Source organism: Herpailurus yagouaroundi, unplaced genomic scaffold (assembly GCF_014898765.1).
Source record: "Herpailurus yagouaroundi ecotype Mexico unplaced genomic scaffold, PumYag 141, whole genome shotgun sequence".
Classification (NCBI taxonomy): domain Eukaryota; kingdom Metazoa; phylum Chordata; class Mammalia; order Carnivora; family Felidae; genus Herpailurus; species Herpailurus yagouaroundi.
In genome coordinates, this window is record NW_024412396.1 from 61,308,717 (window position 1) to 61,331,611 (window position 22,895).

The 22,895-nt window shown below is 46.6% G+C and overlaps 1 protein-coding gene and 2 long non-coding RNA genes across 4 annotated transcripts in view; 2 read left to right on the plus strand and 1 right to left on the minus strand.

The window, feature by feature from the left end:
• PTPN21 (protein tyrosine phosphatase non-receptor type 21) overlaps window positions 1-22,895 on the minus strand; it is an 84,484-nt gene that overhangs the window by 2,685 nt on the left and 58,904 nt on the right. For both annotated transcript variants that reach the window (XM_040477945.1, XM_040477946.1), the window contains exons 11-16: window positions 14,587-14,647; window positions 13,879-13,963; window positions 8,466-9,877; window positions 3,783-3,920; window positions 2,291-2,512; window positions 181-309 (exon numbers count right to left, since the gene is read on the minus strand). In XM_040477945.1, the coding sequence (XP_040333879.1) occupies window positions 181-309; window positions 2,291-2,512; window positions 3,783-3,920; window positions 8,466-9,877; window positions 13,879-13,963; window positions 14,587-14,647 (2,047 nt within the window). The remainder of the gene's footprint in view (window positions 1-180; window positions 310-2,290; window positions 2,513-3,782; window positions 3,921-8,465; window positions 9,878-13,878; window positions 13,964-14,586; window positions 14,648-22,895) is intronic.
• LOC121032162 (uncharacterized) lies at window positions 7,611-13,665 on the plus strand. Its single transcript, XR_005791124.1, has 4 exons — window positions 7,611-7,708; window positions 11,070-11,163; window positions 12,230-12,344; window positions 13,571-13,665. It is a non-coding gene; the product is annotated as an uncharacterized LOC121032162 (long non-coding RNA).
• On the plus strand, window positions 14,724-22,335 carry LOC121032161 (uncharacterized). Its single transcript, XR_005791123.1, has 6 exons — window positions 14,724-14,922; window positions 17,763-17,843; window positions 18,218-18,351; window positions 18,486-18,553; window positions 18,988-19,117; window positions 22,220-22,335. It is a non-coding gene; the product is annotated as an uncharacterized LOC121032161 (long non-coding RNA).

The following is a 22,895-nucleotide window of genomic DNA, read 5'->3' on the forward strand; positions in this document are numbered from 1 at the left end:
AGTAATGCCAAAACCCAACACAAGATCCAGCAGCGAAGGCACTTCCGTACACGCAGCGTGTCCGAAGTGCAGGGTTAGGGTCCCAGCCCGCCGCCTCCTCTCAGGGTCAGGACTCCCCACGACCCACAATGACTGTTCTCTGGGGGCTGAGGAAATCAATTAGGAGAAAAGAGCACTCACCTCTTCCGCTGTCACCATGGCTATAATGGCAATTCCCTGTTCCCACACCATCTGCCAGAAATCCTGACAGGTATTCTGTAATGGTCCCTGTGTGGCGATATAATCCCACTCAATTCCACTGACAGAGACCTGAAATTAGAAAAGATTTTTAAAAAATCACTCCGTGTGGACATATATGATGTATGCACACACGCGTGCATGTAGTTCACGGTGCTACTAAAGAATGAATGGAATTATTCAGAATAAAGACTTTTATTCTTTTTTTTTTCCTTATTAATACAATTCCCATGACTACCTGTTTTATAAACCCATGCACTTGAATTCACGTAATATTTTTGTGGCCTGGGGCAATCTACTTAACCTGACTCTCTGTTCTCATGTGTAAAATAAAAATATCACATACCCTCATAGTGATTAGATGAGTCACCTGGCAGGATTAGCTGAGTCAATATATACGGTGCCTGCACATAATAGGTTCTCAATAAACAGTGGTTATTGCTGCTGTTACGGTTCTTCTTCTTATAAAAATAGTCTCAACATAATAGGATCCTAAAATTCAAACAGTGCTAAACCATGAAGTGCTAAACACGTTGGGAAAAACATTAACAATGAAGCCAAAACTGAGGTTAAATGCCAAATTTCTAGAGAAGAAAAAATATTCCTGCTCAAAGTGGTCTCACCTCTGAACCTGAGTCAAGATCACCCTCCAGAATGACACATAATTTGCACCTAAGATTGCACCTCCTTGGGAACAGGCTAAGGTAACACAGTCAGGAGATCTGGGTTATTAGACCCCACACGCCCTGACGTCCGGTGACCACAGTGACTGTTTCCCAAGTGCCTGGTGCTATGCTGCCCACACCCTCATAAAATCACAGGCACATCCCCTCACTGAGGGCTCACTCACATGGTGGCAGGTGCCCTGGGAGCTACCAGTCACCACAGTGAATAGCTGTTGGGGGGCGGGGGTTCTGATGGACAGCCTGAGGGGGACGCGTCAGCACTTCTTTATTCAGAGGAAAGTACAAGCAGGTCCCAGGTCCCATGCTAGTAAGTGGGACATCCAGGAATTCTGAAGCTCAGGCACCTTCCTTAGTTCCTCAGCTGGTGTCTGAAGACTTTGAAATACCCCCACAGGACGACGACTTCACTCAGTTCTCATCCATCCAGTCATGAGACTAGATGAGTTATTCCACAGAAATGCTCAGTTTTTAAATAAACCATACCCACGTTACAAAGCACGTGCATAGATTCCCAAAGACCATCAAGGGTACCGGCCTGCGTGAGCAGATGGTCAGGTCTCTTTTAAAAGCCACCCGTGGGAAGCTGCTTACATCGAATATCACTTGTAAACGAAATAAAATGTGGGAAAGAAGAAAAACACCTGGCCATGGACACTTCCTCCTTCTGTATTAGGAAACTTCTCTTTCCCAAAATGCAAGAACTGGACCTCTAGCCAGCAGAAAACAAAAGGTACGATGACGCAGGAGAGACAGCACTGGCCTTCCTCGCCTGCCAGCTGGGAATCCTCACTTTTTCCCATTTTAATGGGTGTAACATTAGCCCGGTCAGACAGTGTTACTCGGCTTCTAGGGAAAAGGTGTAACTGCTTCTCCCGAGAACAAAATGATGTGCCAAAGCGACTACAGGGAATATGCAGAGAACAGACAGCAGCCTCACGGGGAAAAGCTTCGGCGACACCACCATCAAAATACCCAGACACTCTTGTCATGTGAGAATTAACGGATATATGTGATCAGGAAAAACTAGCAATTCTGCCACTCTGGAGAGAATTTAGGAGCCAGAAAGAGGCCTGCAGATTTAGAAGAACAAAGTCCCAAGGTCAGGGCAAGGAGTGCTCCTTGGGTCCCGGCAATAGTGTTGGGGGTGGAGTGGTTCACCAAAGGGGAAGGGCACATGTGGCCTGGGCTCCAGTGGTAAATACTTCCTACCCAGCCGGGGGAAATGGACTTCCCAGTTTAGACATAATTTGTTACGATGGTTCAAACTAGGCTGATTTTAGAATACACACACGAATACAATTCTTATCATTCTTGTGATTCAACTCACAAATTCACGGCCCGTTTATCACCCTACCCGCTCTGCTCACCTTAATATGAGACGCATTGATGTAGCCGGTATTGTTTTCTTTAGTTGGGACCAGCTCCACTCGGGCATCGTCATAGGGAAGGACATCTTGGAATCGATTTCTTTCTGCATTTTCAGGGAGTCGTGCTGTTGAGCACTCCCCATCAACTAGCCGTTTTTTAAGAATTTTTTCATATTCTGTGAATACCATTCCCTGTTCTAACCGCTGTTCCAGAATTTTACACTGTAAAACAGAATATGTGGAATAAGTGTAGTCACATGTCTAAGCTGCACTCTGATGGCGCATCTGAAATCTTGTTCTCTGCTTCAAGTCTAGCATTATCTGATATTGAAAAGTCTAGGTGAAACCAAAGCTAACTTTTTAACAAGACATAACAATAAGAGTTAAAATAACAAATGAGGGGCACCTGGGTGGCTCAGCTGATTGAGCTTTGGACTCTTGATGTCAGCTTGGGTCATGATCTCACCGTTTGTGAGTTTGAGCCCCGTGATGGGCTCTGTGCCACCAACGCGGAGCCTACTTGGGATTCTGTCTCCAGCTCTCTCTGCCCCTCCCCCACTCTGTCTCTATCTCTGTCAAGATAAATAAACTTTTTTTTTTTTAATGTTTATTAAGAGAGAGAGAGACACAGAATCTGAAACAGGCCCCACGCTCTGACCTGTCACCATAGACACAGGGCTCGAACTCTGAATGGTGAGATCACGACTTGAGCTGACGTTGGATGCTCAACCAACTGAGCCACCTGGGCGCCCCAAAAAAATAAACTTAAAAAAAATAAATAAATAACAAATGAAATAACCTTGTTGGTGAGAAGCAGAATGCAGAGTTCTGTTTAAAGGTGAAAACTGGCCTAACATAATTTGTTGAACTCATTTTCTCTAAATCTACGGTTGATTTTGCAATTCCTAAGAGACAGAAACATTCTCCTGGAGAACAGTAAACCCTAGAGTAGACGAATCAATTCCAATCTCTATGAACAAATGCTTCAATGTTCTAATCAACGATACACAAAAACTGAAAAAAAAAGAATATTCAAAATTATCTCCATGGTCCAGTTGTAAGCAAAGGAATCTTTTTACTTAGCATTAATTCATGCCTGTCTGATTTTGATGTAATAAAACCTCACAGCAAATATTATGTTGGTCACAAAGAAAGTCGTGAAACATTCAGTAACTGCTTACTCTTGAGGTACATTTTCAGTACAATGAAAGCAATCAGAGTCTCATGTGCACATGTACTGGTAGATCTCCTCTAATTTAAAGCCATCAAATATCAAGACTGCTGTAGATGGCTGGAAGAAGGTCAAGAATAACATTCAGAAACAAGCAAAATCAACATTTACTCTAAAGTTATCTGTTAGATTTGCCTCAGTAACACTCATTTGTGATGATTAAACGTATTCGAAAATTCACTAACATCTCAAGAAGGCACTCTTGTAGCATTATATGGATGGCCCCAGGACGCATGCCGGGTCCATATGTCTCGTACGTACCCTCTCGTCATTGGTGGCTCTGGCAGACACTTCCTTTCCTTCGTCCGGCAGAGGCAGTCGAGACAGGGAGAGTCCATTTAGGGCAGCCAATTTGAGAGGACCAATTTTTTTTGCATCTACCCGGCTCTTTTTCATTCCCTATAAAAATATTTGTATGTATATATGAAATATACACAAATACAACCCCCTTGAAAAGAAATTCCAACGGACCGAAGACTGGAAACAAATGGAAGGAGTGTTCAACCAGAGGAGAGATTATACTCCACACACACACACAACAAACATTGGGAGGAAGACATTCCTTTCAAGGCCAGAGCCCTGATAAGTCTTCCAGATAGATTTTGAAATGCAATTGGTTTCAAGGCTCTGTTGTAATGTAAGGTGAGGCTCCAGGCAGACAGCATTCCTTCAAAGAGCTCCCAAATTTCAAAACATGACACACACACAAATCAGTGGCCGTCCACAAAAAGGGTTTTAAATGCAGTTGTGTGATTGCCAATAGGCTTCCGTAATTTTTTAAAAATATGTATTAGCTCTTTAAATCATTCTGAAAAAATTACATGTTTTCTGCGCTCACCCTCTCTATTCTATTCTACCTTCTGCTGCAGACTTGTGTGACCTAGGCTGGATCACGACACCTCTCAGAACTGCACGTTTTTAACCAGGAAAATAAAACAGCACCGAGAGCTCCATCGTGTCACGCCAGGGGGCTGGGGGGCACAGGACAGGCTATCTGCCTCCTGAAAATGTGTGTTTCCTAAAGTGACTACTAACATAATGATCTTCCTCTCTAAGGCAGACAAGCCCGGGACCACCAAGTCTACTCAGGTATTTTCTACACCCCCTCAGAAGCCATAATAATTACAACAGTGGCTCTCGTTTGACAGAAATGGTTTTCTCAGTTGTCTCACCAGGAAATGAGTTTTATTCCAGCTCTACCAGCCAGGGAGGGAGAGGAGGGGAGGGAGGAAGGCTAAAAGGCCGCTGCATAGGCTAAAATGTCAGGATTCTGCCTTGTGCAGGAAACCCCAGGATGCTGCTGTCTAACAAATGGCAGGGGGGCTGGGGAGGGGCTTATAAAGTCTGCAAGTTTCCATGGTGCAAATACTCCCACCACGGCCAATTTCAAGCTGCCAACATAACATCAAGTGGCTCACAAGACTCCTGAAAATTCAAGCCGGCTCTCGCCAGCCAGTACGAGGTGGCTCCAGCTGTCCTCTGCCTGAGAATGAGCCAGAAGGGCCCACTGCACCACATGCCGGATAAAACTGACTGCGTGGAAGGTCAGTTCCAAAGCCAGTATTTGAAGAAAGGCGCACAGAGTCTAAGCTAGTACTGTCCTCAGAGTACAGACACGTGTTCGGGGCACAGCCACCCCATGGTTTGTGTGAGAACCGCCACCCACACTGGGGCTGCACGGGAGGAAAATCTGTCCCTAGCTATGGGAGCACTCCAACCCGTCCACTGGTTTTCAGATAACAATCAAGTTCCTGGAGGTGGAGAAGGGTGGAGAACTCTCAAATGTTTCTGCTTGTCTGCAATTTAGTTCATTGTTTTTAATATTAATACTAAACTCCTGTAACCTCAATTCTCATTGGGATGTGGACTCAGTTTGTTGGATGATGAAGATAATGGCAACCCCACGTTACTATGGGGAGTCTCAGGGGCTTAGCAGGGGCTAGAGTTCTCCAATTCTTAGGAAGTCAGTATGATGCAACCTCCCAGTAATAAGCTAACTTCGACTGAGCATTTTCTATGCTCTAGGACCTCAGTTTATCCCACAACAACTCTCTGGGGCCAGCTTCAGTTACAAGTGAAAAAATAAGTCAGAGAGAAGCAGCTTGCTCAAGGTCACATAGATGCCTTTTCATATATGGTCATCAGTGTCAGAACAATAAAAAATTTTCTTTGAAGTCAGTTATGCCCCATCATAGAATTTAGAAAGCATTTTTCAGGCCTAACCTTACGTGGGACTTAGCAGGCAGAGCAGAGGTGACCGTACCCATGCTACAGATGAAGAAGATGAGATTCTGGTGCTGCCGGGTCCAGCCCACTGGGCAGTGAACTAATAAATGGAAGGATCTAGCCTCAGATCCAAATTCTTCCACTCTTAGGTCCTACACCTTTCCCCCAAGCCATAGCTGCCCTACACACTCTTCCAGTAAAGGAGAATCCGTTATGCCAAAGAAATAATCCAGTCACAGATCTGTACTAATACTAGGGGCCTTACAAGTCAAAGAGGAAAGGGTGCATGGGGGCTCAGTCGGTTAAGTGTTTGACTTTGGCTCACGTCATGATCTCATGGTTGATGAGTTCAAGCCTCGAGTCGGGCTCTGTGCTGACAGCTTGGAGCTTGGAGCCTGCTTCGGATTCTGTGTCTCCTTCTCTCTCTCTGCCCCTCCCCTGCTCATGCTCTCTCTCTCTCTCTCTCTCTCTCAAAAATAAAAAATAAACATTAAAAAAAAAGTCAACAAGGAAGAAAACTTGTAATTTTAGAGAAGCAAGCTGATCAAAGTCCTCAGATTTAGGGGATCTTACTAGATCCCATTCAAAAGGGACAATAAGCTTGCATAGTGGACTCACTCAAAACAAGTATCATTTGGAGAAGTGACTCAGGTCACACCTAAAAATGATGGAAAATTCTGGGGTGCCTGGGTGGCTCAGTTAGGCGTCTAACTTTGGCTCAGGTCATGATCTCACCCTCTGTGAGTTCAAGCCCTGCATCAGGCTCTGTGCCGACAGCTTAGAGCCTAGAGCCTGCTTCGGATTCTGTGTCTCCCTCGCTCTCTGCCCCTTCCCTCTCTCTCAAAAAAAATAAACATTAAAAAAAAAATGATGGAAAATTCTCAATATAATTAGGGAAAGAGGATTAAGTATGAAAGGGCCCTGTCCAGCTGGCTCAGGGACTTGGGTAGCATTACCTTTTGGAGACACATCCACACCCAGCCCCCACCGTGAATCACTGATCATGAACCCTTACCTTCCACTCCAGCTGACCTGAGACATTGGTCTTTACTGCTCAGGTAGATACAAATGTAATCTTAAGAAAAATTGAAAATAAGCTTAAAATTCAAACCCCCGATTCATTAAAAGCAAACACACTCTTGTCAAGTAGCTTCAGTCTACCTCTGCTAATCTATTTCATACGCACTGTAAAATTGTGTGGATTTTCTTCCCAGTTTATGAAGATCCTACTATACTTGTGCTGGGTCCTGAAGTCTGCATATGCAAACTATCAGAGGTGGGGGAGGAGTCCTAGCTGCTGGGCGCTGACAGGAACTGGGAGACAGGATGGACAGGCTAATTAATGGCTTTTGCCAGATCCGAGGGCAGGGCCAGGGGAGGGCGTGCAGGCAGTGAGGGGCCAGAAGCCTGAGCGATGAAGCAAAAGGATTTAGAGCCACCACGCTTCCATGACAAAAGCACGAATGCATGGCCAAGGCTTGGGGACTCAGAAAGTTTCCGTGGAAAGCCAGAAAACAGCAAGGCTTAGAAAAACAATAGCTACTTAATAAAATATTATATACATTATACCTCAATGCAGAACAGCATAACCGACAAGAAAATAGGTTGCAGAGATATGCATGGGTTAAAATTCCAGTTCAGCCACCCACTAGCTGTGTAACCTTGGAAAAGTTACTAAACATCTCAGAGTCTGTTCTCTCTTCTGAAGGAACAATAGGCCTGTTGTAAACCAGAGAGGCCTCGGCACATGGCAAGTGCTCAGGGGATGGCAGCTAGAGATGATGTTATATATGCTCTTTTATATTTTGCCCCACATAAGCAAGTGCTTAACTGCAGGTTATTTGCTATACTGAGTATCAAAGAGCTGCATTTTCTCCAAGGGACCTTCCTGGGATCCTCGTTCACTTAATCTTTCTTTGAAAGAGACCTGGGGCTTTCGGGGGCCTGGGTGGCTCATTCAGGTAAGCATCTGACTTTTGGTTTCAGCTCAGGTCATGATCTCACGACCGGTTTGTGGGTTCCAGCCTGGCATGGTGCTCCAGGCTGACAGTGTGGCGCCTGCTTGGGCTTCTCTCTCTTTCTGCCCCTTCCCTGCTGGCTCGCTCTCTCACTCTCTCTCTCTCAAAATAAATACGCGTTCTTAAAAAATTAAAAAAATAAAGACCTGGAGCTTTCAAGGGTTTTGTCTTGACAAAGTGCCACCTTCCTAACTCCAGAATCACTCTTCAGCCCTCAGAGATCACACACACGGAATTCAAGCAGTATCCACACACTCGGACATCAGCAACACTTCTCTCCAGGGATGCTGCTCTCAGACACCATGCAGCCCCCCGCTGCTGCATCAGCACAGTGTTTCTAACAAGTGGCTAACAAAGCAACCTCGCCTAAAGCGGGTGAAAGCTTAACTTCCTTTTCCTTAAGGCTGCATTGGCCAAACCTTTCATTTATTCTTTCCTCTCCATTCCAGAGCCTCTCGCGTTAACATTTTCACTTCACCTAATTATCTCCAGCAAAACCACTAAAATTCTAACCGATCCAACTGATCCCCCTCATTTCCATAGATAATCCTCAAACTCAATGTATTCCAAATAGGTCCAGAAATAGTGCATGGGGTGGGAGGCATGGGGGGATGAGAAGAACTCCAAGAGACAAAGCCGAACTGCCAGGAGTCAGTCACGGACAGGACCCGGCCACACACTCGCCACACATTCATCTTACCCCTAGCGGCGGAAGGCCTTCCACGACGTTCTTCTTTCCGGAGAGGAGATCTGACACCGGCCGCTGCTTCAGGGAGTCCCTCCTGGCTCGGTAGCGCCCCGACGTGGTGAGATCAGATTCGGACATGGAGGGCGTGAGCAGCCCCTCTCTGCGGGGTCGAAGGGCCTCCCCGAGATGGGGCCCGGGCTCGCGGCTGTGCAGGGGGCCCGGGCCCAGAGCGGCAGGGACCGGGGCGCAGGGCCCACCGGCCGGGCCAGGCGGAGGCTCGGGGGAGTGGCGGCCCCGCGGCGCGCGGGCCGGCAGCAGGGGCACCTCCAGCACGGCCACGTCCTCCTCCGGGTCCTCCTCGTCCTCGCTGCTGTGGATCAGCATGGTGGCGTCCGAGAGAGACTTCTTGTGGCCATAGCCCAGGCCTCCCCGCTCCTCCACCTCGTCCCGCTCGGCCCTCTCGGGGAAGCCGCTGGGCTGGGAGCCCGCGGAGACAGGCCGCGGCGGCGGCGGGTCGGCGGCCGAGGCGGACAGCGTGCGCTCCTTCAGCCGCAGGCCCTCGAGGCTGTGCGCCAGCCCGGCCACCTCGATGCTGTTCCTCTTGTGCAGGTGCGCGCGCCGGGCGGCCGTGAGCGGCTCGCTGACCTCCTGCAGGGAGTGCGCCACCGGCAGGCTGGCCTCCTGGAACGTCTGCACCGAATGGTGCACGCGCCTGGTGATGAGGTCGGGGTTGCTGCTGCTGATGTATGGGTGGCGGGACAGGTCCGGGGTGCTGTTGGCCGGCCGCGGGGGCGGGTAGGGCGGGGGCGGGCGGTACACCTGCGTGCGCATGATGTTAGGGGCCGGGTAGTCCTGCGCCTGCAGCTGCACGTTGGTCAGCTCGGGCACGCTGACGGCGCCCGCCACGGGCCGCCGCTCGGCGGGGTGCGGGTACGGGGACGGGCTGTGGAAACTGTAGTTGAGGCTGAACGGGTAGTGCGCCGACTGCGGGGAGGCGAAGTGCGCGTGCTCCCGAATCTCCGGCTGGCTGTAGACCAGCGCGTCGGGCCGGCTGTAGGCGTACGAGTTGCCGATGTTGAGGTTTCGCAGCGAGCGGCTCTGCCTTTCGGCGGGCACCATTCCCCGGTTGAGCTGCTTCATGACCGTCTCGTAATCCGGGGTCGGGCGGTACGACGGCGGGATCAGGGCACTGTGGCGGTGTGACGGCACGTAGTCGGGCCTCATGACGTCACTCCCAGTGATGCTCGGGTTGGAGGACATGGGGGAGGGCTGCAGGTAGGGCTGAGGGTTGTTCAGGGAGTTGGTGCTGTGCGCGCTGTATACGCTGCCGTTTCGGATCCGACCGCTGAGGTCAATCTGGGCTCGATCCAGACTCGTCTGGGAGTGGCAATAGTATCCATTCTGATTGGTGGCAAAGAGGTTATCTGGGAAACAAACACATTTAAAGCGAATGAGCTGGACCAGTTACTCTAGGCGGAAACTGAGATGTGCCCTGAACGCTGCTGACATTTTCGGTGTCGTTTACAAAAATCCATGCAGAAATAACCTGGCTTTACCCGGACTATCTGAATGACCGTGGGCACACTTTCTGGAGCCCGGGTGTCCTCATCTGTAGAATGGTGATAGTTCTGCCTGCTCTAAGGGTGGTACTCAGCATCTCAACACCCACCCCCCACCCCGCCCCAGTAAAGATTAACCAAATCTAAGTCCAATATTAAGAGTGCAGTTGTCTTTTTCTGAAAATCAAAAATGTGTTTTACTAGAGATGAAACAGACTTTCTGGAATTCTGGGTAGCTGGAGGCAGAGACACTGTTCAGGGCATTGGGCCACTAACTGCTCCCTTCCCCTGGTGGGGATGTGGCCTTGCTGATGTTGAGCTAGTTCAAGTACCAACCATCTATAAATACCTCCTTAAGTGGAATTCTAGGTTGTTTATGGGTTCTTCTAGAATGAAGACAGAAAGACAAGAACTCTGCGGGTTCTGCTTCTGCAGGTCCAACAGTGTCATCAGTTGCTATATACCTCACCAGGGCCCAGAAGCCAGGGAGAATCATCCTAAGCTAGTCACCCCTCTCCCCCACTGCCCGCTCTAGCCCCCGTGCTCCAGTGAGATGGGGATCCACAGCTAGCAGAATCAGGAGCACCATCTCTTCTACAATGGCTGCCTGTCTGCCAGGTAAGGCTGGATGGAGGCATGTTTCTTCTGTCCAATCTGTGGTTCACTGGAAACACCATCACTATTGAGGGTGATTTCTCATGCTTCAAAGAGCAGCAGTCAGGTCCGTCAGGGAACAGTTGGCTTTGAAAAGTATTATTTTTGGGATTACAGAGCTGTGTGATGGTTTAGTGACTAGTGGTTATCGAAGTGAATATGTCACTCTAGCGTATGGACTTTCCTCGGGTGGCACGCAAGCCAAGTAGAAACAGGGCTCAAACACACACTGTATTCTCCCTGCTGACACGGGTACCTCACCGTCCTGCACTCTTCCCACACCTGGAATGCTTTGCGACCTCGGAGTCCCTGGAGTCACTGGCACCACAGCCTCTCCCTGGTCCTTACTCCAGCCTGTCTGCACTGGCCTGATACCCACCCCTTCTGGTCTCCCTGCCTGCAGGCTCCTCCCTGCACCCCACAGGACATCCCTTTGGGAGCCCGTGTGTGCAGAAGACTATGCTGAGCACTGATGTGGGTAAAAGATGGGAATCCAGGTGAGTAAAGGGGAAAAATGTATATGAAAGTCACAATTCAAGGACATGTTACACTACGAGGAGATAAGTGTGACGGGTCCACGCGGGAGGAGAGAAGGATCACTTCCAGCTTGGGCTGGGTTGATGGGGACAGGGAGGAGAGAATCAAGAACACCCTCACAAAAAATACAGCATTCAAGTGGCCTTTGGGGCAGTGGGGAGGGCCTGCCTGGCTTTCAGCAGCAGCCAGTCAGCCAGTGGGTGCAGGATTACCCTTCCTCATCCCATGGCCTATGCCAGGCATGGTCATATGACTAGCAGAGCTCAAGGGAAAGGGAGCAGAAGATTGAGAGACAGTTTCCATGCCCCCGTGCCCCCACCACCCTGACCAGTGTTCTAGATGGAAGAGGCCCCTCCAGCAGGAACACAGGGGCAGGCAGGTGGGGAGCAGAGCCCTCCTGCCTGTGCACGACAGCCAGGTAACCTGAGCAAGAAGTCACCTTTACTGCATGGGCCACAAGAGTTCCCACAGCCCAGCCTCACCGACCCGATGGGAACCAGGAACATGGGCAGGAGAGTACACTACAGGGTCGTGTCAGGGCAAAGGGCGTTCTGAGTGACAGGGCAGCTCGGACAAGGCTGGGAGACCACTTGTGGAGGGCATCCTCGGTTCGGCTGGAGCACAGGAAGACTGGAAAAGGAGTGTTGGGAATCTGCATGGAGAGGGTGGCACCCCAGGCAGAGGAATGAGAGGAATGGGGAGATGAGAAGAGCCCGGCACTCTCGTGTCCAGCAAACTGGGGAGAGTGCAGGCTGAAGATGGGGCTACAGCTAGCCATGGGGCTGGACTAAACCAGGAGAAGAAGGCCAGGGAGACGGAAGGGATATATGGAGCTAGAGGCAAAAGCATGTGTAACGACTGGGTGTTGAGGGCAAAAAAAAAAAAAAAAAGGCCAAATTACATGCAGTTTGGCATCCAAGTAACCAGGACAGCGACTTCATCACAAAGATGAAATAAGGACAAGGGGGAGAGGGACAGGCTTATGGGGTAGAGTGATGAGCTGAAATTTAACGTTTTCATTTTTAGCTCATTGTAATCGCGGATACCGTAAGCTAGCACCCCGCGGAGGGCTGTCCGTGTAGTGGCCCCTAAACTGTGACTCTGAGACAGATGGCAGTGCAGGGCCCAGGACCAAGGACAGGTGGGAAACACAGATGTGACAACCGTCCCTGCTGAAATCTCAAACGTGGATGGGCTGCTGTGGGAGGGAAGATGGGCTGCCCAGGGAGGGAAGAAGGCCACAGGCAGACGTTCCCAGGCAGCGAACAACGCTGATAGCACAGGAGGAGGAGGGGAGGGAAAACCAGAGCACTGAAAAGAGACTGTTCAGGAGAGAAATCTGGGACGTGCTGGTGAGGAGGACGCGTGGGGCGCTGGGGACCTGGGAGGGCAGCGGAAGGAATAAACGGGTAACAACCACACAGGCACTACTCTCAGAAGCAGCAGGCGGAAAAGGGAAGGGAACAGTAACTCCGACCACTGGTGGAAGAGAGAGGCGTGGCAAGGACAAAGTATTAGGATATCTGCAGACCGAGGAAAAGGGCAGAGTGGTGAGGTAACTCTAACAATGCAGAGAGAAGAGTCTTTACCCAGAGGTGGGGCACCTGGAGGTGCAGAACCAGACGAGGGCAGGGTGCAAGGAGAGGGCAGTGAGGAAGGCAGAAAATACCCTGAGGTGCACACTCTGGGAATCCACACCCTGAAGCGCTGTTCCCCTATGGCCTACCAGCCTACCTCACTGGAAATTGTCATCTGTGCACGTAAGGCCCACACACAACACACTCACAACCTACCTCTGGTCCCTTCACACATCACTTCTACCAGTTTCCTATGCAAGAGTCCAACCATACCCCTCCTCTCCCCAATGCCCTTCCTCATTCTGTGCCATGGCATCCACTGTCCCCCCCAAACCAGGGGTAGCAATCCCAATCAACTGCCCGCCTCTCTCTCCAGCTGTCTAAATCCACCCGTCTTTCCAGAAAGCCCTTCGCAATCTCCCCAACAGGATGAGACTCTCTTCACATAATTGCTTGCCCTCTCCCCTCAAAACAATCACGTTCTCTTTGTATTTATTTGTGTACTAGTCTTATCCCCTACTATTAAAGTTTCTTAAGATGTGGAACTACTTCTCTGCACTCAATCTCCTTGGCTTTTAGAGCCCTGTACACAGGGTAGAGAGTAAATGTCTGTGAATGAATGCTTGACATTCAGCTTTGGAGGCACTGCCTTAAATACAGCTCGCTCTACTAATCAAGTGAAAAATAAAAATAAATAAATAAAAATAAAGTTGAAATGTTTAAAGCTTTACAATGGGAAGCTCTCGGGCAGGAAAAAAAAACAAAACGAGCTTGGGATATCTTGTGCCAGAAACAAGGAAGCACTCAAAGGCTAACGGGGGAGTATCAGCAGGACACAGGAGCCGGCCGAAAGGCGCTCCCATGGGCCGAACTCTGGATCATCTGGGTATCAACATCTGATACTGCATATGGCGACACATTTTGAGAAACTGAATCTAATGGCAGCTCCTTCTACGAATCCAGGATGGCTATAACCGTGAAAACAATTGCAAGGTAACATCAGCCAAAAACTGTGCTGGCTCCAAGATCTCCAAGTCTTCATAGATTTATTCAGAGTATAATAATTTTATACAGCATTTCAGAAATAGTGTACTTTACCTTGGGAGGAAGTGTATGGTTCTGTATAATGTCCATTATAATGCAGCTGAGGTTGGGGAGGCATCACATAGGACTGGGGCTTAGGCTAAGGAATGGAAAGTTGGAAACAGAGTTAAAATACATTGCTACCTATGTAATATATGTAAAGTAAGTCTCTGCTGGTTTCTTTCTTTCCATTAAAAAACTTCTAAGGAAGTTAAATATATTATATAGAAAATACACATGGAGACCCTGTAGCTCTTACCATATTTATCACTTTCAGTGTCTCCCAGAATGACAATGCCAAGCCCTGTACAGTGGTATCAGACATCAGAGATCACAAGAAAACAAGCTGTATCCAAAAAGTTAAGAGCAAGAAGGAACAAAGTTTCCTGAATTCTTATAAAAACATGTGAATATAAAAAGCTTTTATGTAGTATATTTAACCTTCTCAGGCAAAATTAGCTAGTATTTTAAAGCAAAGATTACTCTTTGCTAACAGTCGAAAATTGTAGTATTAGGTTGGACCTAATATTTAAATGTGTAATAACATAAATATTACATAAATATTAAGCTCAGCCTACTGCCGTTTCTTTGGTTAAAAACAATCTAATACCAGCACACTTTTGTGGTCCAACTAAAAATTAACACTATCCAAAGGATCTTTTATTAAGGAAGATGACATCACTAAAAGAAAAAAAAGCAATCATAATTTTCCTTCTTTCTTACCAGAGACACCCTTGAAGATGACCTCCTCCGAATTGGGTTCACTGTGACAGTCTGGGTTTGCCTGTAAAAATAAGACATGTCACTGAGACATACGTACACATAGTTTTCCTAATTTTGCCAAAGTAAATCAATAAGAAGGTAAAATGATAAATCTGCTAAAGTAAAAAGAAGATAAAACTAACCCAATCATAAATTAGAGAAAAGGAAGGAGACTCTCTTGTCCTCACTTGGGGCCTCCCTACTCTGTGGCTACCCAGAAACCCCCCCTCGCCCCTCCTCCAGGGTTTGAGCCTCCTGATGCAGCAACATCTGCCTGGACAATGAGAGGACCAGCAGGTACGTCTTTTCCCGGTCTATCAGGTAGAACCTCTGGAATGAGCATAAGCAGAGAGGGAAAGTGGCAAGGCTTGATCACCCACAAACATGTCACAGAAGCAAGATTCGGTGCACACGTATCTCTCCCGTGGGCCTGGGTTAGCTCTGGGCACCTCCACTAACAGTCCTGAGGGATAACCACCAAATGCCAGCCCAGAAGCCTGAAGCAATGGGACAGGCCTGTAGCTAAAATCTGCTAACCACATCCTACAAACATAATCAAGAGGGGAGTTTATAACTTTGGTAACTTAATCCGGATTTCCTGTAAGAAACTAAGAGAAAACAAAAAATAGAAAATCTGGTTCAGTGGGCCCGTGGTACACCCATTTGGCTTTGCTATGCAAGAAACTTCTCTCTGCTTTTATTTTTTTTAATGTTTTTAAGTTTATTTATTTATTTTTAGAGAGACAGAGACAGTGCAAGTAGGGGAGGGACAGAGAGGGAGAGGGAGAGGGAGAGGGAGAGGGAGAGGGAGAGGGAGAGAAAGAGAGAGAGAGAGAGAGAGAGAGAGAGAGAGAGAGAGAGAGAGAATTCCAAGCAGGCTCCATGCTGCCAGTGCAGAGCCCAATGCAGGGCTCGAACTCACGAAACTGCGAGATCATGACTTGAGCCGAAACCGAGTCAGATGCTCAACTGACTGGGCCACCCAGGCATCACTGATTGGTTTTAAGTGTATTTTTTAGAAACAAATGAGAATATTAACAAGTGCAGACTGACATTTATCAGATAATTTGAGATTTTAAACTATTCCCATCAAGTTCCATCTTTGAATAAATAATTACATCAAAAAGGAACAAGACACAAAAAAACTCATGTGTAATTTTATCACTTAAAATTTTTTGTAATGTTTATTTATTTTTGACACAGAGAGAGTGCGAGTAGAGGGAGGGGCAGAGAGAGAGGGAGACACAGAATCTGAAGCAGGCTCCACACTGTCAGCACAGAGCTTGATGCAGGGCTTGAAGTCACAAACCGTGAGATCATGACCTGCACCAGTCAGATGCCCAACCGACTGAGCCACCCAGGCGCCCCTAATTTTATCACTTTTAAACAGAGTAGGATGTTTTTGTTTTATGTGCGATTTATTGCAAATGAGATCTAGGAACCTAAACATAGGATTTTTGGCTTTGTTGAGACTTACATAATTTTCTCAAAGCACTTTTTAAAAAAAAAATTTTTTTTAAGTAAGCTCTATGCTCAATGGGGCTAGAACTCACAACCCCAAGATCAAAGAGTTTGTATGCTCTACTGACTGAGTCAGCCAGGAACCTCTCAAAGCACTTTTTTTTTTTAATTGATGAAATAAATACGTAAATGTTTATTTATTTTTGAGAGAGAGAGAGAGAGAGAGAGAGAGAGAGAGAGAGAGAGAGGGACCATGAGCAGGAGGGGCAGAGAGAGAGGCAGACACAGAATACGAAGTAGGCTCCAGGCTCTGAGCCGTCAGTACAGAGCCCAACGTGGGTCTGGAACCCATGAAACGTGAGATCATAACCTGAGCTGAAGTCGGATGCTTCCCAGGTGCCCCACAAAGAACAAAGGTTTTTTCAAAAAAACCTTCCACCATCTGTTTCTGGGTCATGAGCTTATGTGACACATAAATACTAATTACAAAAGTATTTTGTGACCTTTGGTTATAGTGTTCTAAGGACTAATTACTAGAAAATCCAGAATCACAAGGTAAACACTCAGTCCATTTAATCAACAAATTTACCATAATCTTAGCATCCTAACAATTAGTATCCTATATTCAAACCCTGAAAATTAGCTTATTTTTATAAGACTTTTGAGATAAAATAAAACTAGTGTTTATTATTTCTGATTAAAAACCATCACCAAATTGGGGCACCTGATGGATGGGTCAGTCTGTTAAGTGTCTGGCTCTTGATATCAGCTCAGATCATGATCTCAGGGTTCATGAGTTCAAGCCCCGCATTGGGCTCTGCGCTGACAGTGCAGGGCCTGCTTGGGATTGTCTCCCTCTCTCTGTCCTTCCCCCACTTGCTCACGCACGTGCTCTCTCTCTCTCTCTCTCTCTCAAAATAAATAAATAAATAAAACTTTAAATTAAAAAAAAAAAAAATCACCAAATTAGAGGACACTTATATTTACAACTACATGGATGGAGCTAGAATCTATTATTATGCTAAGCGAAATAAGTCAATCAGAGAAAGACAAATACCATATGATTTCACTCATATGTGGAATTTAAGAAACAAAATGGATGAACATCTGAGAAGGGGGAGTGGAAAGAAGAGAGGGAAACAAACCACAAGAGACTCAGAACAAACTGAGGGTTGATGGAGGAAGGTGGATGGGGGATGGGCTGGATGAGTGATGCCAAGGAGGGCACTTGTGATGAGTACTGGGTGTTGTATACAAGTGATGAATCACTGAAGTCTACTCCTAAAACCAATACTGTATTGTATCTTAACTAAAATTTAAATATTAAAAAAAAGAAAGAAAAAAAAGAAAAGAAAAAACTGTCACCAAATATTGGGCTTTAATGAAACTAGGGTGGTACCGACTCAGTGACAACGTTAGAATAAGGGAACATAAGAGCAATCTGAAAAATGGTCCCCCCCCCCCCCCAAATAAAAACTGCTTCTGTGATAAAGGGGATACTCCAGCTCAGCAGAGAGAAGGTAGGTTTTTGGTACAATGGACCATTTATAAAAAGTTCAAGTGTCATTAAAACCATCTAAGAAAGCACGTTGACATGCATTTAAAAGTTAGAAATTTAAATATGAAGTCATAAGTGAACTTACAGAAAACATAAATTCTTCTGTTATATATCATAGGCTGAAGATCTATCTAAACACAAGACCAATAAGAAATTACAAAGAAAAAAAAACGAGTGCTCATCAGGAACTTAACATCAGGTGACTACAACTGCTTTTTTACTAGTTGATTTTTTTAAATTAAATGCTTTTTGTAATAATTTTCTTTCATTATCATCAAAATGTGTTAAGGTTGTTGCTAAAGAAGAAGTGTCTCGGGGCGCCTGGGTGGCGCAGTCGGTTAAGCATCCGACTTCAGCCAGGTCACAATCTCGCGGTCCGTGGGTTCGAGCCCCGCGTCGGGCTCTGGGCTGATGGCTCAGAGCCTGGAGCCTGTTTCCGATTCTGTGTCTCCCTCTCTCTCTGCCCCTCCCTCGTTCATGCTCTGTCTCTCTCTGTCCCAAAAATAAATAAAAACGTTAAAAAAAAAAAATTTAAAAAAAAAAAAAAAAAGAAGAAGTGTCTCTTTTCCAAAGAATATTCCATCTGCCAGAATTTATGTAACTCAACAACGACACAACCGATGTGAATTCTGTCGGGCTGCAAGAATACCTGTTAACAACCACCAAAGCATTATCGGTCCTAATTGAGGCCTCCTCGGGGAAACAAGGTGGGAAGGTGCACCGTGTTGTTTTATTGAACGCTCACTCACTGTACATTAAAACACTCCTTAAAATCAGCATCCACGATCTGAAGGCATTTTGTAGCCTTGAAGTTTACTTTGCCTCTGCTTATTCCCCATAGGTTTAGGCAGAAGTGGGTCCTCTGAAGCTCGCATTTAGTCCACTGTCCAAACGGACTGAACTTTTAAGGTACTATAAATTCAAAATTCAGAGACGGGAAGAAAGGGCTGGTAGAGTAAAACAACATGTCCCGAGTTGCCCAGCCTCGGGCAAAAATAAAACTTGAATGTGTTAAATTAAAAATGCAGAGATGCAGAGCTTAGAAGCATAGGCAGGAACTCCCACACGCGATATCTATTTTGGCGCCCTTGCTGGGAGCACCCGGTGTGGAAGCGACTCTGCCCGCTGCAGATGCTGCTTCTTGCTAAACACAAACAAACTGAACGTGTCTTTCTCCCGCCAAACGGTCTGGCTAGGCAGCCTTGCCATCGGTTCTAATAGTCTATCTCCCCTCCCCTTTCTTCCTGCTGCCGTTCTTGTAAATGCAGCTTACTGAGAGGTCAGCCATCCTTACCTGAGTGTACAAGAGAAAATGGCATTAACTGCTGGTTGGTGTTTTCCAGACTCTGGGGGCAGTTACTGTGCTGATGGGTGCTGCTAAAAATGAGACAGCCGAAGAACTCTTAAGGGAAAAAAAAATCACTGGAATGTGTGCACCGGAGAAGACAAACTAAGTATATGCTGCTGGCCCAGGTAAAATGAATATTACTTACTGAAGCAGCGCTAAGGGCTGAACGTGATTATTTCACGGAATCTGAACAACACCACCATAAAGGATGCCAGTTATTATCTGGATTTTACAGACAAGGAAACTTAGATTAAGGGAACTGCTCTTGGTCACATGACAAATAAGTAGCAGAACCGGCACTGGAACCAGGCAGGCCTGTCAGGTTATGGAGCGCAGGCTCCTAGCGACTGATTATTTTCCCACCCCCTCCCCAGCCCCAGCCGATCTGTAAGCTCCATGGAGACGCGAGGACATAAAGGTATCACTGGTGCCTGGCACAAAAGGAAGGCCTCAAATGTTTGCCAAACAAATGAGTGACACCGTGAGTGAAGGACTGAAGTAGATACCGATTACTGAGCATTTACAGTTGAGCTCGTTTCTTTTTTTTTTTTTTTTTAAGTTTATTTATTCTGAGAGAGAGAGAGAGAGAGCGCGCGCGCAAGCAGAGTGGGGGACAGAGAGAGAATCCCAGGCAGGCTTCACACTGACAATGCATAGCCAGATGCGGGACTCCAACTCTTGAAACTGTGAGATCGAGTCAGATGCCTAACCAACTGAGTCACCCAGGCATGCCGGACTCCTATTTCTAAGAGCTGTCTCAATTTCGCTGTGTGAGCTTCCTTTCTTATTGGTTTATAGCTAGTGAAGAGGAGACTGTGGTGAATGAAAAATGTGTTGGATGGTGGAAATACCTACAAATGTTGGTCTCAATGACTTTCTCTGATGGGATAGGGTTACTCCATCTTCTTCCAGGCCTCCTCCAGGCTCTTCAAACCCTGCAGTGGGCTTACAAGAAAGTGCAGCCCCATTCCCCTCCAGGAAGCACCTCCTCCAGTCAGTGTTCTGGCCAGAGTTTCCAGAACAAAAGTGGGCACACGTACCAGCCCTGTGACTAGGCTCAGCAAGCAGCCTGCCGGTGACTGAAATTCAGCTTTCCCTCTAGACTAAGTCTCTTGAAACCTTTATCACATGGCTCTACAGCTTGGGGGATACCAACCTCCCCAAAAATGTTTCTCTCCCAGTCTTTTTCTCATATGAATTAGAGAGACTGATTACAGCAGGACCAATTCTGAGGTCTGGAAGAAGGTTTGTGACCTAACAGATTGACATTATTTCATTTAATTCCTAATCCAACCCTAAAGGAATAGTCACATTCTTCTCTCATTTAAAAAAAATTTTTTTTGGGGCGCCTGGGTGGCGCAGTCGGTTAAGCGTCCGACTTCAGCCAGGTCACGATCTCGCGGTCCGTGAGTTCGAGCCCCGCGTCAGGCTCTGGGCTGATGGCTCAGAGCCTGGAGCCTGTTTCCGATTCTGTGTCTCCCTCTCTCTCTGCCCCTCCCCCGTTCATGCTCTGTCTCTCTCTGTCCCAAAAATAAAAACGTTGAAAAAAAATAAAAAATAAAAAAAAAAAATTAAAAAAAATTTTTTTTAATGTTTTTATTTTATTTTTGAGAGAGAGACACAGTGAGAGCAGGGGAGGGGCAGAGAGAGAGGGAGACAGAATGTGAAGCAGGCTCCAGGCTCTAAGCTGTCAGCGCAGAGCCCGACGAGGGGCTTGAACTCACAGACTGCAAGATCATGACCTGAGCCGAAGTCAGATGCCCAACCAATTGAGCCACCCAGACGCCCCATTCTTCTCTCATTTTTAAGGCTTGGGTGACATCAAAAGCTGATTCTGCTACTTAAAGTACCTTGCTTATTATTATTTTTAAAGCTTTATTTTGAAAGAGAATGCGCACGTGCACACGTGAGTAGGGGAGGGGCAAAGAGAGAGGGAGAGAGAATCCCAAGCAGGCTCTGTGCTGATGGCACAGATGCAGGGGCTCGAACTCACGAACCGGGAGATCATGACCTGAGCTGAGATCAAGAGTCTGTCGCTTAACCGACTGAGCCACCCAGGTGCCCCTAAAGTACCTTGTTTAAAAGTGGAGGGACGGAGCAAGTCATTCTATAAATTCTAAAATATATTCATCTGGGTCAAGTTTGGATGAATCAAATGAGGCCATCCAAAACACCATTTTATTATATGTCAGGACCAGCAGGGGGTGGGACGGAGGACAACACTCTAGGAGCAAAATCCTCTTTCTATACAAGTAGAATCATCTCCTGAGACCCCAGGTGCCCCAGGCTGACCCAGCCATCCAGAATCCACTGTCCAATTTCAGGCTTAATGCAGTTTCATCAGATGCCCATCACACTATCGGCTGAGCCGTCTGGACCATGAGAATGAATCTACCAATACTTCAGGATCATTATAATATTAAATGTGACTGAACAGTCTAGGTTGAGAGCCTTAAAAGAAATGACCATAGGGGCACCTGGGTGGCTAAGTCAGTTAAGCATCTAACTTCAGCTCAGGTCATGATCTACTAGTTTATGGGCTCCCGCCCTGTGTTGGGCTCTGTGCTAACAGTTTGAAGCCTGGAGCCTGCTTCAGATTCTGTGTCTCCCTCTCTCTCTGCCCCTCCTCTGCTCACATGCTCTCTCTCAAAAATAAATAACATTAAAAAAAAATTTTTTTTAAAGAAATGACCATAAAATTTAAAGTTATTTTCAGTTTTATCACCCATCAAAACATTAAAAGCTAAGATTTCATTTACTTCACCTGAGAGCAAGTGCTGATAGTGAACTGTGTTAGTTTCCTACAGAATGAAGCAGGGATCCTCCATGAATGGCTCATGGATATGGACTTCCTTAAATGTACTGGATGTATGTACAGAGATTAAAAACAAAATATGGAAAATACTCCTTCAAACATAATTATTTCATCTCTGAAACACTCGTATGTTTTCTTTATAAAGATATATGCAACTGAAGGCATGCATATGAATGCAATTTTATTTATGTTTAGCAAGAAACAGCAATATGACTAAACTTAGATTTCTAAAACTGAATTTCTTTCTTTTCCATCTGAACTTTAAAATCATTAGCAGGTGATGATTTGCCAAAAAAAAAAACTCCTTAAGAAAAAAGGCATTAACACCAACCTATATGGATGCCTACTTAGAAAGAGATTGTAGTTTGCAGTTTATTCCAAATGATTGATTTGATTGTCCATTATTTTCCAGAGGAGGAATCACTGAAGAACTGATGGTTCAATATTATAAATACTCTTAAACTTATGAAAAGTTTGTGTTCTGACAGAGGGCGTATCTACTGCTTGGATCTCAGAACACTACTTCTGCATGAATATAATGTCACACGTGATTAGGTAACCAGGCCAGTCCAGGAGAGCCCCAAATGTGACCGCTGTGGACTAGTAGCACCGCTGAATCTGGCCACCAGGGGAAGCACATTCATGCACAAATACATCCAGAGCCGCACACCAGCAGCCGGCAGAGAAAGCAGGGCTCCCCCTCCCGGTCAGTCAGTGCTTTGCACATCCCACCACCAGAGGAACAGTGGGACTCAGAGAAAAACACGCCTATGTGGTGTCCAGGGAGGAAGGGAGGGGAGGAGGACTGGGGCTGAGGGGCTAATCTTTAGCTGGCTCCCCTGCAGGGTCATCCCTGGTCATTTCCTTTTCCTTCCTGAGTTCCAAAGACGGGCCTGCCCTGTGCATGGTTATTCCTAACCAGTTTCTCTTCACACCTTGGCTCCCTATAAAACAGAAAGCACTTCCACAGCCTTTCCTCTTCCTTCCTAGCCTTAAGGGACAAATGTCCTTTCAAGATCCCCCCCCCCCCCCAAATTACAATCAGTAGTAAAAGGAAATCAACAAGGAACAAAAGGGCTCTTCTCCCC